Source organism: Actinia tenebrosa, unplaced genomic scaffold, assembly GCF_029948245.1.
Source record: "Actinia tenebrosa isolate PJP-AT-01 unplaced genomic scaffold, QUT_ActTen_1.0 PGA_scaffold16__25_contigs__length_10494907, whole genome shotgun sequence".
NCBI lineage: Eukaryota > Metazoa > Cnidaria > Anthozoa > Actiniaria > Actiniidae > Actinia > Actinia tenebrosa.
This window is the reverse complement of record NW_028292576.1, coordinates 812,883-829,419: the sequence shown is the minus strand read 5'-3', so window position 1 is coordinate 829,419 and position 16,537 is coordinate 812,883. Positions and strand designations below refer to the sequence as shown.

At 35.3% G+C, this 16,537-nt stretch overlaps 1 protein-coding gene across 1 annotated transcript in view; it reads right to left on the bottom strand.

The window, feature by feature from the left end:
* The window catches only part of LOC148910514 (uncharacterized), a 29,164-nt gene extending 13,954 nt beyond the window's left edge, over nt 1–15,210 (bottom strand). The window contains exons 1-5 of the mRNA XM_089031245.1: nt 14,487–15,210; nt 12,372–12,446; nt 12,202–12,270; nt 11,797–11,871; nt 5,742–5,850 (exon numbers count right to left, since the gene is read on the bottom strand). Of these exons, the coding sequence (XP_088887371.1) occupies nt 5,742–5,850; nt 11,797–11,871; nt 12,202–12,270; nt 12,372–12,446; nt 14,487–15,123 (965 nt within the window). The 5' untranslated portion in view covers nt 15,124–15,210. The remainder of the gene's footprint in view (nt 1–5,741; nt 5,851–11,796; nt 11,872–12,201; nt 12,271–12,371; nt 12,447–14,486) is intronic.
* Nucleotides 15,211–16,537: the final 1,327 nt, after the last annotated feature.

The window sequence follows — 16,537 nt, the reverse complement described above, 5'->3', positions numbered from 1 at the left end:
ACTAACTCTCCTTAGAATATTAGAGTCCAATTAGAGGGAAGCATATCTTAAACCCAGGGTACTGTTTACGAAATGAAATGTAACTTTTCTATACCTCAACGATCAGACAGTTACAGTTCAAAAATATTAATATCGACCAGTAGGTCATTTTAGGTGACGCTCACGTTGACTGGACATGTACAAGTAAGTAAACAAATAAAGATTAGATTGCTATTACGAAATATCGTAAGAAATTCCTTTATTGTAGTTGATGATGCAAAAGGGGGAAGTTTCTTTGAGTAAAAAGTGTGTGGTAATAGCGTGCTGTCGTTGATCTATGCTACTTAAATCTCTAGTATCCTGTAGTGCGTTAAGTTATAGAGGCCGTAATCTGGTAGTCACGTCTTAGGGTTCGAATTACTAGCGTTCGGGTCCGAGTGTGGGCCGAGGGAGATCGTGTTACCCCAGTCTAGGCTCGGCAGGAGTTTGCCTAATGGTCGTGGGTCGTGGGTCGTGGGTACGAAGTCGTGGGTCGTGGGTATGAAGTCGTGGGTCGTGGGTACGAAGTCGTGGGTCGTGGGTACGAAGTCGTGGGTTCCAATTTTTTTCCCAAATTTATCATTTCTTCACTATACTTCCAAATCGAGATTGTGTGGATTTGTTCCTATAAATTCGGTGCAATTGTGGGTTGTGCAAGGTAGTCTGTGTCTATTTGGCCTTTAAATATGGGCAGAAACTAAAGCACGACTTTTAGGGTGCTTTTCAATGCCTTGGTATCACAAAGGACTATTTGACTTTAAATAGAGAATGCGCAGGATTGAAATCAACGTATATTTCAAGTATTTAGTTCACTAATATGTTGTTCAACGTCACGCAATTCGGACACAAGGTCTTTAATAAAAGAGGTGTTGACAACTCTCAATTTGTTCAAGTAAACACTTGACGCTGTTTTGGACTGCTGCTTATCAAGAGCTTTTGCCACTTTAACCAAAACAAAAGACCGACCGAAGACGTCCAAACAGATCTGTTTAGAAGTATACCCGTCTATGAATGGCCTATCGTCTATTAGAATATAGTCATACTCGACCAACTTTAGAGCTCTATATAACATAAAGAAACGAATTAGTATTCCCTGTTTGTCATTGGTAGTTAAAAGCAAATATTTTGAGTTTTGGTGTGATAATAGAAAACGAGAGGAGCATCTTATCAGATATTTCCATAAACTTTATACCAACAATCAGAAGCAAAAATAGACTATGTGAAAAGCGATCGAATTAGAAGTGTGTTGAGAATGATTCGAAATTCATAAAAAATTTTGTAGTGTCCACACACCGTGAGCCATGCAGAGTAAAATATTTCAATCTATTGCATAGCTAGGCTCTTTCCAGTCGCACCCAATACGAAAAGATACTAGATCTCTCGTATACATTAGGACATAAAATTAAAATTTGGTTCCAATAAAACTGAATATAAGGTTTGAGACTGGTGATGAAGATGAAGATGAAGATGGAGACACGTGTTGGAATCTCCTAAACCGGCGATTATTCATCATTCCATGTAGTTGGTGGACATGATTTTTTAAAGGGCTGACTCTATTGGAATTTCTACTTTCCTTATAATTTAGGTATGGACCCGCAAAATCAAGAATAAAACATCGCTTTGATTATACTTACATCAAATCGGTTCTTCTCTAAGTTACTGAATGTAACTTCTTTGACCTTCTTGGTATTTAAGCCCAACTGATACGCTGCCGCTGCATAAAAGCAGTCCTCATCAACCTTGGAGTCGTAGGTAACGGTAAACCCCGCACTTTCAAGTCATTTACTCAGGATTTCCATATTAACACAAAGACAACTACTAAGAAATAGTGAAACAAGCTTTCTCGCAACGAAACACATAGAACGAGGAGAAACGTAATGCCGAACTAAACGCGAATTTGCTGTCCATCGACTTCGCACGTTTGCAGCGGCTTGTCGCTCCAGTTTCTAGTTAACATCCGGATAAAGTCCATTGAAGACTCCTCGTTTAAGCGAACAAGGTAGACGACTAGTGGTTTTTGCTTGTTTGGGTTTTTTTTATTTTCTTCTTTTTATTTTATTTTCTTTCTTTTTTTTTTTTTTTTTTTTTTTTTTCTTACGCTAAATTTATGTTTAAACAGCAAGGCCAATATACTTAAATGAAATGTAAGAAAGTGCTAAAAGGTTTTCCAGGCCACCAATTTTGGTGTATATTTATAACACTGTCACGCAAATCAGACACAGACTACCTTGCACAATCCACAATTACACCGAATTTATAGGAACAAAGCCACACGATCTTGTTTTGGAAGTATAGTGATAAATTTAAATTTATAAATGATAAATTTTGAAAAAAAATTGGAACCCACGACTTCATACCCACGACCCACGACTTCATACCCACGACCCACGACTTCGTACCCACGACCCACGACCCACGACCATTAGGCAAACTCGGCTCGGCAGTGGTTCGTACAGTAGCGTTGGTGCTGCATCTGTCATCGCTGTGTAAACACACTGCCACCCCACCTTTCAAAATAATTGGATTAAGCGAGCAGACGAGAGAACAATGGCAAGCAGGCTAGTAGCCTACCCCGGGACTCTATATAGAACTTAAGGTGGATTTGATTAACCATATTAACTGGACGGTTGAATATTACTGACGTAAGGAGCATCGCGCGGTCGCGTTGTTGTTGGTATAGTACAAACAGAGTCAAGTACGGAACGGCCGTTAAAGAAGTAACGCTCGTAGGCTATTCACACCGTTTGACCTTTGGAATGAAAACGTCTGCACTACAACAGCGAACGAAGACAACGAAGGAACACGGACACAAGATAAGTAAACAAGTATATAACGTTAATTTAATTCAAATAATCGAAAGGGGAAAAAACCTATAGAAATCCAACCACATTCGGTGTCCTAGTGCCCTTGTTCAAACTAATAACCGTTGGTAACGAACTCTCTAGTAAGAAGTCAAAAGAAGACTGCTAATAAAATGCATTAAACACCACAGGCAACCCATAAATAGAAATACCCAACAGGTCAGATCTGATTACAGCTCATGTAACCGTAGGCCGATCTGAAACAAAGAGAGTTTGCCTAATGGTCGTGGGTCGTGGGTCGTGGGTCGTGGGTACGAAGTCGTGGGTCGTGGGTATGAAGTCGTGGGTCGCGGGTATGAAGTCGTGGGTTCCAATTTTTTTTCAAAATTTATCATTTATAAATTTAAATTTATCACTATACTTCCAAAACAAGATCGTGTGGCTTTGTTCCTATAAATTCGGTGTAATTGTGGGTTGTGCAAGGTAGTCTGTGTCTGATTTGCGTGACAGTGTTATAAATATACACCAAAATTGGTGGCCTGGAAAACCTTTTAGCACTTTCTTACATTTCATTTAAGTATATTGGCCTTGCTGTTTAAACATAAATTTAGCGTAGGAAAAAAAAAAAAAAAAAAAAAGAAAGAAAATAAAATAAAAAGAAGAAAATAAAAAAAACCCAAACAAGCAAAAACCACTAGTCGTCTACCTTGTTCGCTTAAACGAGGAGTCTTCAATGGACTTTATCCGGATGTTAACTAGAAACTGGAGCGACAAGCCGCTGCAAACGTGCGAAGTCGATGGACAGCAAATTCGCGTTTAGTTCGGCATTACGTTTCTCCTCGTTCTATGTGTTTCGTTGCGAGAAAGCTTGTTTCACTATTTCTTAGTAGTTGTCTTTGTGTTAATATGGAAATCCTGAGTAAATGACTTGAAAGTGCGGGGTTTACCGTTACCTACGACTCCAAGGTTGATGAGGACTGCTTTTATGCAGCGGCAGCGTATCAGTTGGGCTTAAATACCAAGAAGGTCAAAGAAGTTACATTCAGTAACTTAGAGAAGAACCGATTTGATGTAAGTATAATCAAAGCGATGTTTTATTCTTGATTTTGCGGGTCCATACCTAAATTATAAGGAAAGTAGAAATTCCAATAGAGTCAGCCCTTTAAAAAATCATGTCCACCAACTACATGGAATGATGAGTAATCGCAGGTTTAGGAGATTCCAACACGTGTCTCCATCTTCATCTTCATCTTCATCACCAGTCTCAAACCTTATATTCAGTTTTATTGGAACCAAATTTTAATTTTATGTCCTAATGTATACGAGAGATCTAGTATCTTTTCGTATTGGGTGCGACTGGAAAGAGCCTAGCTATGCAATAGATTGAAATATTTTACTCTGCATGGCTCACGGTGTGTGGACACTACAAAATTTTTTATGAATTTCGAATCATTCTCAACACACTTCTAATTCGATCGCTTTTCACATAGTCTATTTTTGCTTCTGATTGTTGGTATAAAGTTTATGGAAATATCTGATAAGATGCTCCTCTCGTTTTCTATTATCACACCAAAACTCAAAATATTTGCTTTTAACTACCAATGACAAACAGGGAATACTAATTCGTTTCTTTATGTTATATAGAGCTCTAAAGTTGGTCGAGTATGACTATATTCTAATAGACGATAGGCCATTCATAGACGGGTATACTTCTAAACAGATCTGTTTGGACGTCTTCGGTCGGTCTTTTGTTTTGGTTAAAGTGGCAAAAGCTCTTGATAAGCAGCAGTCCAAAACAGCGTCAAGTGTTTACTTGAACAAATTGAGAGTTGTCAACACCTCTTTTATTAAAGACCTTGTGTCCGAATTGCGTGACGTTGAACAACATATTAGTGAACTAAATACTTGAAATATACGTTGATTTCAATCCTGCGCATTCTCTATTTAAAGTCAAATAGTCCTTTGTGATACCAAGGCATTGAAAAGCACCCTAAAAGTCGTGCTTTAGTTTCTGCCCATATTTAAAGGCCAAATAGACACAGACTACCTTGCACAACCCACAATTGCACCGAATTTATAGGAACAAATCCACACAATCTCGATTTGGAAGTATAGTGAAGAAATGATAAATTTGGGAAAAAAATTGGAACCCACGACTTCGTACCCACGACCCACGACTTCGTACCCACGACCCACGACTTCATACCCACGACCCACGACTTCGTACCCACGACCCACGACCCACGACCATTAGGCAAACTCAAACAAAGAGAAGGTCATAAAGAGCAAAGTTACCTAAACCCATTAAGACTTAAATGCTCCGAAAACTGGGTTCCCTGTGATTGTGGAATTCACTAGACTCTGCCCTTAAGTTAAGCCCAACCGTGAAAGACTTTAAACGGACATTAAAACAACATCACATTTCAGATTTCTTAAAACCTTAATGTAATTTAAATGTACAATTTATTTATCTATTTATTTATTTACTTTATCCTTTGATCTTTTCTTTTTGCTTCTTATATAATCATATATAGTATTATTTTAATTGTAATTAATTAGGCCCTTTATTCCGAAAAGGCTTAAAGAGGACGAATAAAGTATGTATGTATGTATGTGTGTGTGTGTGTGTGTGTGTGTGTGTGTGTAAGTGTGTGTGTGTGTGTGTGTGTGTGTGTGTGTGTGTGTGTGTGTGTGTGTGTGTGTGTGTGTGTGTGTGTACAGCTACTAATGATTTTTTAAAGTATGTAAATAGAGACTGCATACCTAGATGCCGCTCATCATATATCATACATCATATATTAACATATATCGCTCATCAAGGATCACTATGACAAACATATACACTGAATACAAAAAGGGTAAATAAATAAATCAGAATAAATCGTGCTCTTACATGGCAATCGCCTAACTAGGTAAACTTACATATTCATTTCGACTGTATTTCGTTCTCCAATTGCAACGACTTTTACTTTTCCACTGATAGTCACATTAAAATAATTTGTGATTTGTTGAAGTCCACCATCTGTGTCAGCTAGATAAATAAATAACAATATGTAAGTTTAGAGTAGAGTAGGATTATTGTCCACAACATAAAATATACAGGTTAAGGTTGTTTGTTTTTATATATATTTATTATACGACCGTGAATCTTAGAGCCTGGACACTAGCAAATCGAGCAATCTGATTTAATAGATCACATCGCGGACTGGTCTAGATTCTCCAGTATTAACCGGTCCGATCGCATATTAATCTTACGGCGAAAACATTTTGTCCTTTTCAATGAAAAGTGGTCATATAATAAAACTCTTATCAACCGAGCTTGGTCGGTCTGTACGGGATAATCTTGACCTCGGTCAAGATTATCCCGTACAGACCTCCCGCTCGGTTAATAAGATCTAAATACAGGTTTAAAAAAAACAAAGGCACTCTTGTCTATCTGAAGGAAGAACAAGTCACTATATAAGATGACCAGAAAAAAATGTTTATACCCAAGCTATACCAGAATGCATCTTGTTCCCTTTCCTAAGTCTAGGTGATCAAAGCCATATTAAGATTTTTAGTATCATTATTCCCTAGGGAATAAATGTAGCGTAAGTTGCCCACTCAGAACTGTTGTATGACTGTCACTGGCACCATCAAACTTCTTGGCCACTGAGAACTAACAGAGAACTAATGTAACAGACTTTTACTTTATTTGGTACAGTATATTATAACAATTATATATATGTATATATAATAGATATATTAGTGATACAGCTACAACCTATTTCAAAAAAGGCTGGTAAAGGTTTTGTTGCATATTGCATACCAAGCCCGAACTGCACTAAAATGACAAAACGATGTGAAACTTTTCTAAACTTTGTGTGCATATCAATTATTCCCGCATAATTCATTCTGTGTTGACATATGAATACAATACAATGAATTACATAATTTAAGATTATAATACATTTCAATTAGTATAGGAAATCGCACGATCTCGAGTACAATTTGGAAATTAATAGACACGAGTAATGTTTTGAAAGTTCTTGTAATTGCACGAGCCTTTAGGCGAGTGCAATTACAAGAACTTTCAAAACATTAAGAGTGTCTATTAGTTCCAAATTGTACGAGAAGATCGTGCGATTTTTTGTTTATAGTTCACTCAACAAAATTTCAGTAAAAAATGCGAAGCGACGCCGTTCATCTTTGTCTATTTGGCGGCCGATTTTCAGTCTATCGCGCAACTAAAATGCATAAAAAAGTTCTTACGGCTTTAAAATTTCATTATATGTTTTTTAAGTACAAAATGATAGAAAATAATTGTTTTGACATTGTTTTGGCCGTGTTGCCATAGCGACTTAATTCGGTACTCCTACGGAGTACAATTAACGCTATAATTGTACTCCTCTCAACCAATCAGAGTCGAGTAATTTTGTTGAGTGTACTATAAGCTTAGTAAGCAAGATCCAAGATGGCACAGCATGCAAGCTATGCAAGATGCAGCATGCAAGCTAATGCAAGTTGCAAGATGCAATGAAACCTAGTTCACCACCTTTTTTTTGAAATAGCTGTATATCAAATTACAGACTTGAATTTTCAAACTTCTGGAAAGGAATTAATTATAACATTTTCTAAAGCCTTTTTGGCATTAGCTGTACCTTTAAAATAAAGTAAATTAAGAAGATGAAAAAAATAATCATAATAAACAATAAAGAAAATCAAATCAAGTATCACTACTGGCTGAGAACCTGTGCCCACTACTGGCTGAGAACCTGTGAAAATCCTGTGAAAAACCTGTGAAAAATAACTCTCAATTTTAGGAATTTCACAGGTTTTTCACAGAATTTTCACAGGATTTTCAAACATCCAGACCAGCTGTGAAAAGGAACACTTTCACAGGTTCCAGAACCTGTGGAAATTCTGTGAAAAACCTGTGAAAATGTAACCTGTGAAAAACATGTAAATTCACAGGTTTTAAGTACCTTAAAAACCTGTGAAAACGTACACTTTCACAGGTTTCAAAACCTTTGAAAAACCTGTGAAAATTTAACCTGTGAAAAACCTGTGAAATTTTTTCACAGGTTTTCACAACCTAAAAACCTGTGAAAACGTACACTTTCACAGGTTTCGAAACCTGTGAAAAACCTGTGAAAAACCCGTGAAAAGAATTCACAGGTTTTTTCACAGGTTTTTATCCACAGATTTGAATTTGTCAAAAACCTGTGAAAAGGGACACTTTCATAGGTTCAAAATGCTGTGAAAAACCCGTGAGTATTATTTTTGCAGGTTTTTTGCAAAACATTTCTAGACAGAAAACCTGTACTAAAATACCCTGTGAAAATTATATTCACAGGTTTAATAAGGAAAAAAACTATTTTACTGTGTAAATATATTACACTTAAAATTTGTGAAAAACCTGTGAAAAGCTTACATTGCAAGTTTTGAGAAAACCTGTAAAATCCTACTTCAAAAACACTAAGTCAGAGCTCATTAACAGAAGCATTATATATAAATGGCACCTACATGTAGTAATATTAAATTTTGATTGTTAATTTACAAAAAAAGCCTTTTTGTTTTCCCATCTCTGTCAGTTATGCATTAAGGTGGCTGCCTACTTTTGAACGTTCGATTTGAGCCCTCGATGTACGCGCGCTCAAAAACCGCTGAAAAATCTACAAGATTTTATTGAAGAACCATACGTGTTTTGAGCTTCAACAGGGCAAAACCCTCAAATTTTGCACGGGACTCTATATTTTTTGATAGCTCATTCGAAAAAGTTTTAGGAAAAGTTTAAATCAGGAACACGTGAAAAAATAGATTTTTGTAGGGATTTTTGTTCGACTTTATGAGATTTTTTAAGAGCACCGAAACTACAAAATATGACAAATCAATGTATCTCTCTGTCTTTTTGTCGAAAATATCCATGTATTATTGTAGAATGATTGATTAGCCTTCGTTCGTGCAATCATATAGTCTGCAAATAACTATTATCTTATTAATCTTAATTTTTTTCTAATCACTTCCGGTGGCGCAATTTTTACTCCAAAAGCTCGTGCGTAAGCTTCCATTAAATGCTGATTATCTCGAAAACGATCTCGGGACACCCTATTTTTCTTTCCAGATTTGGAATCAGCATTAAATTTCAATTCGGAAAATCGAAGTTTTTAAAAAAGCTTAAATCAATTTCCAAAAGTAGGCAGTCACCTTAAGTGTTATAAAATAGCAAAATTTGAGTCCATAAGCTACAAAAAGGTCACTACTGGGATTTTGCAATTTTAATACTGAGCTATGATCTCATGTCTGACATTTGACCATGCATGATCTAAAAAACTGAAGTTCAACTTTTCAACATTTTTTATTGTCATTCTTTTTATAAAATTCTTTTGAAATCCTTCAATAACTAAAGCCTGAAAACAATAATTTACCTATAACTAGATAGGCTTATCTTCTTTTTTTCGCATAAGAATTAATTTTACTGACCAGTTGGCAAGAGCCATATAGACAGAGCTCATAAGTAGTTATCATTATCTAAGATCCAGCTCTTTTATAAGCTAAACCAGAGCTAACCAGCAAAAAGGGGAAGTACAGTCTGTAGTTTTCAAGTTTTGTGGTGATTTCATCAGCTTTTGAGGCTGTAAAAAGAGAAAAATGCTATAGTTCAGATTCAAATGCTGCATTTTTTAACTTGCCAAAACATAACAGCATATATCTATAGAACTCAATATTCAAATAGCTTTTAAATTTAAAAAACCTACCTCCACTGAATAATACTGCTTGCTTGAATACAACTTGAACCTTCATTTTTAATTCTTGTCAATATACTCAGGGTTTTTTTGTTTGATGTCTTCATTTTTACTTCAGCAGAGGCATTATTTTGAGTAAACATATTTGCTTTCATCTCAAAAAATTAAGATCTTTTGTTTTAAAAGCTTTGAAGGCTTTTTTATCTTCTAACAAATAGTTTTTTCTTCATTACAAATCAACCAAGGAAGGTTTCTTTGCAAAAATGAGCGAAAAAACTTTTGATTTCCCGCCTTTTTGCTTTCTAATGCCAACAGCCAATCAATGATCGTGTTTTCGTCATGTGACCAAGAAAAAGTCCGCTGACTAATAAAGCGAGCCAGCATACTTAAAATGGCGGTGAGGGTTGTGGTTGTTTTTTCTTGCAAAAGAAGGGGAAAAATCAAAAAGTCAGCCAAAATAAGGTATTAATTTTATTTTATAGTTAAGCTTTCAATGTGTAATGTCCATTTTCTAAAATTTAAAAAATTATCAACGCTTTATCCGAATGAAACTTACTAGTTAACCAAAAGTTTTTCTTTTAAAATTTTTTTTCAACACTGAAGCAGAAAGACATCAGCTAAGCACATTATGATTAAAATAAAAAATAATAATAAAACAAATACAAAATGTTTGAGCATTATATTTCACTTGGAGGATTTCAGAAACAGGAGAATAAGTTTCTGGCAGACAGCACCATCTGATAAATGCCATGCATTCTTCAGTTAATTTATTCAATTTTATAAAAATGTATTATCATTATTGCTAATAAATGTTTTAGCTTGTAGTCGTGATCAATTGCAAACCCGGAAATTATTGGGATATATAAGCGGTATTGTTGGAATTGAAGCAACCCATCCCATATTTGCAGAGTGTTATTACCCCTGAAAATTTTAAAAAGTCAAAATTGCATTTAAATTATATATTCCATTCCTGACCCAAGCCACATTATTAGGGCACTGCTGTTTTATATGTTTACATTCAATAAATTAACTAAATTAAAGGTGTTTTTAATAACAACAAGCATGTAGATAAGCATTTCCATAAGCAATAATATATGCAGGAACTCAGTAAATAATAGTTTCCAGCATAGAATCATATGATATTTTTGGGATCCTATTCCTAACTAGGGAAGCACGGGTGGCGTAGCAGTGAGAGCGCTCACCTCTCACCAATGCGACCTGGGTTCGAGTTCTGCAAGGCTTGTGGTGTTGTTTTGTGAGCAGAGTTGCTTGTTGCTTATTTGTGCTTCTGAGTTTTTTCTGGGTTTACTGGTTTTCCTCCCTCCGCAAAAATCAACTTTTAAATTCCAATTGGAATTCAGTGGATGAAGAGCCACTCTGTGGAAAATGCTACTGTTATCCTTAAGTAGGATTGTAAGCAGGATCGTGCATCCTATGTGAGATCATTATTTAGGATTTTTTATAAAGAAACTTTTATAATGTCAAGTTAAATTTACTGTAGCTGTTTATTAGTGTCATAAGTATGATCATATGCCTTCAAAATATGTTGAGGAAAATTAGAATTATATAAAAGCATTTCAGCTGTTTTCACAGATTTTTCACAGGTTTCTGTTTCAACGAGTTTTTATCATCCGAAATTCACAGGTTTCTGTTTCAACAAGTTTTTATCATGCTGAAATTCACAGGTTTTTCACAGGTTTCTGTTTCAATGAGTTTTTATCATGCCCAAATTCACAGGTTTTTCACAGGTTTCTGTTTCAATGAGTTTTTATCATGCCCAAATTCACAGGTTTTTCACAGGTTTCTGTTTCAATGAGTTTTTATCATGCTGAAATTCACAGGTTTTCACAGGTTTCTCCATGGAAAATAAAATTCACAGGTTTTTTCACAGGTCATTTTGATGTTAACTGTGTTTTCACAGGTTTTTCACAGGATTTTATAGTAACAAGATAATTACAACAAACTAAATTGCCCTATAACACTATGACATCACATCAAAACAATCTATTGTTTTAGCGCTAAGGATCATGGTCACCAGAGGGGGCAAAATAGCTGGAAAACAAATTAAATCACAATAAAAAATGGTTAATTAGACGGGGAAAGGTGATAACAGATAAATGTTGTACTAAATATCCCAAACAAAAGAAAATGTCGCCTAAATTCCTATTATTCTTGCCCATGTAAACAAGCTGTGACGTCATAATGTTTTAGGTCAATTAAGCCAGCTTTGACAGTAACAAAAGATTAACTACCTGAGTTTTCATTGTTTGTTTGACTGTAGGGCCCAACTTGTACTACATCACCACTATTTCCTGGTGCCCTTCGATCTGCAATTTTATCAAGATATGCATGTTATCAGAAATAAATCAAACTTCTGATCTATTTTATTTTGGGTGTGTTTTTATGCAATAACAACTTGATTGACATCTGTTATTAAGTGGTACCACTAGTAAGTATTTGTAATTTTTATTGTATATTAATAATGCAAATTTTTAAATCCATAAGACAGTCTTTGGAGGAATTTCAAAATCAAATAATATAGAGAAGTACATCTCAGTATCTGACATTTAGCACATCTTTTAAAACAAACAAACCTTCATAATTCTTTAGGGTGGGGGATAGGGGGCAGGAAGAAAAGTAGGGATTATAAAAAGTACCATCTGACTGTTGCTTGTTGCTTTGACTATCACCAGTATCTGCACCACTGCTTCTGGCTGCACTTTCATCTATTAACCAATTATTTATTTATCAGTATCACACTAATTCACCTAATTATGATACATAGGTAATTAAGTATGTACTTTATAAACATGCATATTTTGTATACCTGTATCTTGATTTCTACTAGGACCTGGCCCTGTTGCATTGTCACAGACACTTGCACTTGGCCTTGCATCTGGAACTAATTGTAAATTTAATATATATATTATTATAGCCAGCTGAGGATTTATTGTCACTTTATAATGACATCTTGCTGACAATCCATAAACCTTTCAATTGGTCCAATTTTTAAAAAAATTCATCACACAAATTAAACACTGCTGCTTTGAAAACCTCATTAAAATGTACACTTTTATTAAACTATATATCTAGCTAGTACTTCAATCAATCAATTAATTCACAACTTTATTGCCATTTATAAAATATTTAATGTATAATGAGTGTGCTTATTGGCTGCCAGAGGACAGAGACACGCTCACACAAAATTGTTCAAAATATTTTATGAATTCAAAGCAATATAAAATGGTTGCTTTTGTCTCTGTAGTGTGATAAAAACACTGCAGGAGCTGTAGAGCACTCAAAAGCCAAGAGAGACATGAGGCTACACCTTGTGTTCTTGAGCTTGCTTCTCTCATGCTCTATGACAGCTCCCAGCTTGTTTATATCACAGTACAGAGACATACACACATGTTTTTTTTTTTCCCTTAGCTATAATAAAAAAGTTTTTACAAACAAGATACAGAAAAGGTTACAGATTAAAGTAAAAGTTACTAAAAAATGACTAAAAAGCTTATCGAGCTACGTATAACTTCTTTATATCTTTGTAAAAAAATCTTTTTTATAATTATCTAGTATGGCAATAATTTAATAAATTTTGAGATTGATTGATTGATTTAAGTTAATGGTGATTGATTGAAGTACTATAGCTAGATAGAGCGCTAAAAAAACATCGAAAGGGTTAACAATAAAGTTGGAAGAAGAATACAAAAAAATAAATACAGGAAAGCTGGGGTGGGGGGTGGGGGTGGGGAACAAAATGCTAAGGATGAAATGACAATTTGAAGAAGATAATAGTTTGAAAGGTGAGGATTTTAAAAGCCATCATGGTTTTTCATTATCTGCCAAATACTGGTAAGTAATTCTAAATAGTTTTTATCATTATTTCGTATTTTGCTATTTTAAACTAAATACAAACCAAAGGCAGGTTTGTCTCTGTTCCCCTCCCTCCCTGCTGGGTAGATTTTTGTTTTTTTCTTGGAGTATTTGTTTCCTCTCTCCCCACTTTTAATCCTTTTATCCAACTCATTAAAATATTACTTAACTTATTCTATACAATGTCAGCCTTATAAATACTTTTCTTTTCTTGTTGCACACTTTTCTGTCAAGTTGCAAACATGCATTTCAAGTGTCTTGCATTACCCATGGTAGACAAAGAAATTTAACATGAAAGGCAAGTCACATTGCTGATAGAGACCACACTAATATACCTCCCTTAATTGCCCTTTTTCACTATGATATCATTGCTTGTTTATGTGGGGGATAGAATCGCCAAATCCAATAGAAAATTCAACAAAATTTGCTCCTAGCGAAACAGTTTAATCTAAAATGGCCTGGTTTTCAGATATAATATGTGTTAATATGTACTGAAAAATATTCTGAGTGTTTGCTGGCTATTCTACTCCTCTTCCTGGATTGATACGGGTTTTAGAACAATTTTCGGTGAATTTGCGTTGATTTGACCCCCTCCCACGACCATGATCCTTTGCGTTTAAACAATAGATTGTTTTGATGTGACGTCATAGTGAAATAGGGCAATTTCTTACTCCCACAGATTGCAAAGTGAAGCTTATAATTCTGGAAAATATTCCTGGTTTTTTTTGGGGGGGGGGGGGGGGGGGCACTTTGACAATTATAATGAATGTTGCAATATTTTACTGATTTTTGAACTAAGGAATTCAAAATTGTCTTATTAACAACTTGACAGTGATATACCAGCTAGGGAGTTCAAACTAAAAACCGTTTCTTGATAATATCAATAGTTAAGATAATTATAAAATTCAATCAGTCAATCAGAAAATGGTGGGATTTTGGTCTAAAATTATTATGTATGTATGCTTTGATCATTGAAATTCAGGGGGCATCTCCTAAATATTTGAATTATTTTTTTAAGCAAAACGTTTTAAAATGTCATGTATATTAATGAATAAATCTCTACTAATACCTTTAAACATGCCTCCCTGTAAAAAAATTGGACTGAGTATTGGATTTCCTTTAGAGTTATCATTACTGCCAAGAACACCAACAACTTTATTCCCTCCTTGGTCAGATTGATAAATAACTGGTGCACCTTTCGCTCTCGCCTCATCAAAGCCTTGCTTGCTTTTATTAGTCAGCATGTATGTTCCTCCTTGGTTTACAAACTGCAGCTCTATTATCTCTTGATCTTCAAATACATATGCAGACAGTTTCTTGATTTGCTTTTTCTTTTCTTCTGAAAGGGATGTATAGCATAGGAAACTACGGTCCGAGTTACCTCCTTCATACAATGCACTGCTAATATCCATAGTTTCATGATGCTTAATCAGGGTCACTTTTTTAAGTTGGTTCTTTTTCTTGGACTTAGGAAAGAGGGATGACTTAGATTTAGGAAGATATTCATCAACAAAAAAATTATCTTCTTCATGTTGTTTCGTGTCTTGTGGAAAGACGCCAGAACATGTTAACAAAACTGGTGCTGAATCATCTTTAGTTTCTTTCAATTTAGCAGCAAAACCCATCTCTAAATCTTCATTTTTATCGTTGTCTTTCAAAATTATCCTGACTAAGGCTTTCTTTTCGTTATCGTTCAAGGGACCCATAACAAGATAAACCTGGAATATTAAAGAACTTGCCAGATGCGGAAGAATAACGGATTGAGAAAACGAAAAGAGGCTATTTCGCGGACTCAAAACGACATCCCGAAAATGACGTCACCTTCGTATTCCCGACGGAATGATTGTCTCACAGGTAGCCCAAGCTTGGTTTCTGTGGTGTCCTGTTATAAGGAAATGTATGGAGATTCATCAAAAACTTCAATAAAATCATTGAAACGTGAAATAAAGCCTCGAAATTTTACCCGATCATTGAGAAATAGCACTTCTTTCGCTCTGCGTGGTTATTTTTTGAATTTAGCCCGTTTTAAGATTTTTTTCCCCACTAGTAAGAAATAAGATATTAAAATATTTCTTACTAGTGGGGAAAAAAATCTTAAAACGGGCTAAATTCAAAGAATAACCACGCAGAGCGAAAGAAGTGCTATTTTTTAATGATCGGGTAAAATTTCGAGGCTTTATTTCACATCTCAATGATTTTATTGAAGTTTTTGATGAATCTCCATACATTTCCTTATAACAGGACACCACAGAAACCAAGCTTGGGCTACCTGTGATTGTCTCGATAGTGAAGCTACCGGAAATCATGCCGTGTTGAGGTCGTGTTGAAGCCGTTTGTTGAGTGTTTGAACGTGTAAATCGTGATTAATTTTTAAATAAAAATAAGAATCTCTCAATAATGTCGTACCTTCTGTTATTAAAATCGTTTTATAGCCATTAATTGAGAGAAGCAACAATGTCAGCCTGATTCACGCGAAGTAATGTAAACAAACTTATGAACACTATTTCGCGTGAAGGAAATTGACAACCGGAAGTAAATATGATGGATGGTCCTTTTGGCGGGAATTTCAGAAATTTGCCGGGAAATGTGGTAAAAATCTTAATGGAGATGGACTATATTTTGAATCATTTGAATAACTTCACATCTCTGGAGACAAATTTTCAGTGGCAAATCTAAGCGAGGTGGGGGGGGGGGGGGGGTTGGGGAGTTGCAACCACCCCTATGAGAGCCATCGTGATTTATTATTATCATCATCATCATCATCATCATCATCATCATCATTATTATTATTATTATTATTATTATTATTATCATCATAATTTTTCATGACAACACCAACAGCATTGCGAGTTTTATTAAAACAGGGGTGCTGGACACATTTTGCTCGCTTTTTTTTTCTATACGCCGTGTGTGGGACCTGAAACAACCATGCTCGCCTGCAGCAAATAATTGTCTCCCTAACCCTTTGGTCTGCTATATCTCTCCACCACCTCGATCAATGCTACAACCCCCCCCTCTTTGAAAAAATCCTGGATTCGCCCCTGATTTTGGTTATGAGCTTGAAGCCTTAGAGGTGCTTAGACAATTTGAAACTGCTACAACAAGTAAATTCTGTGTGTT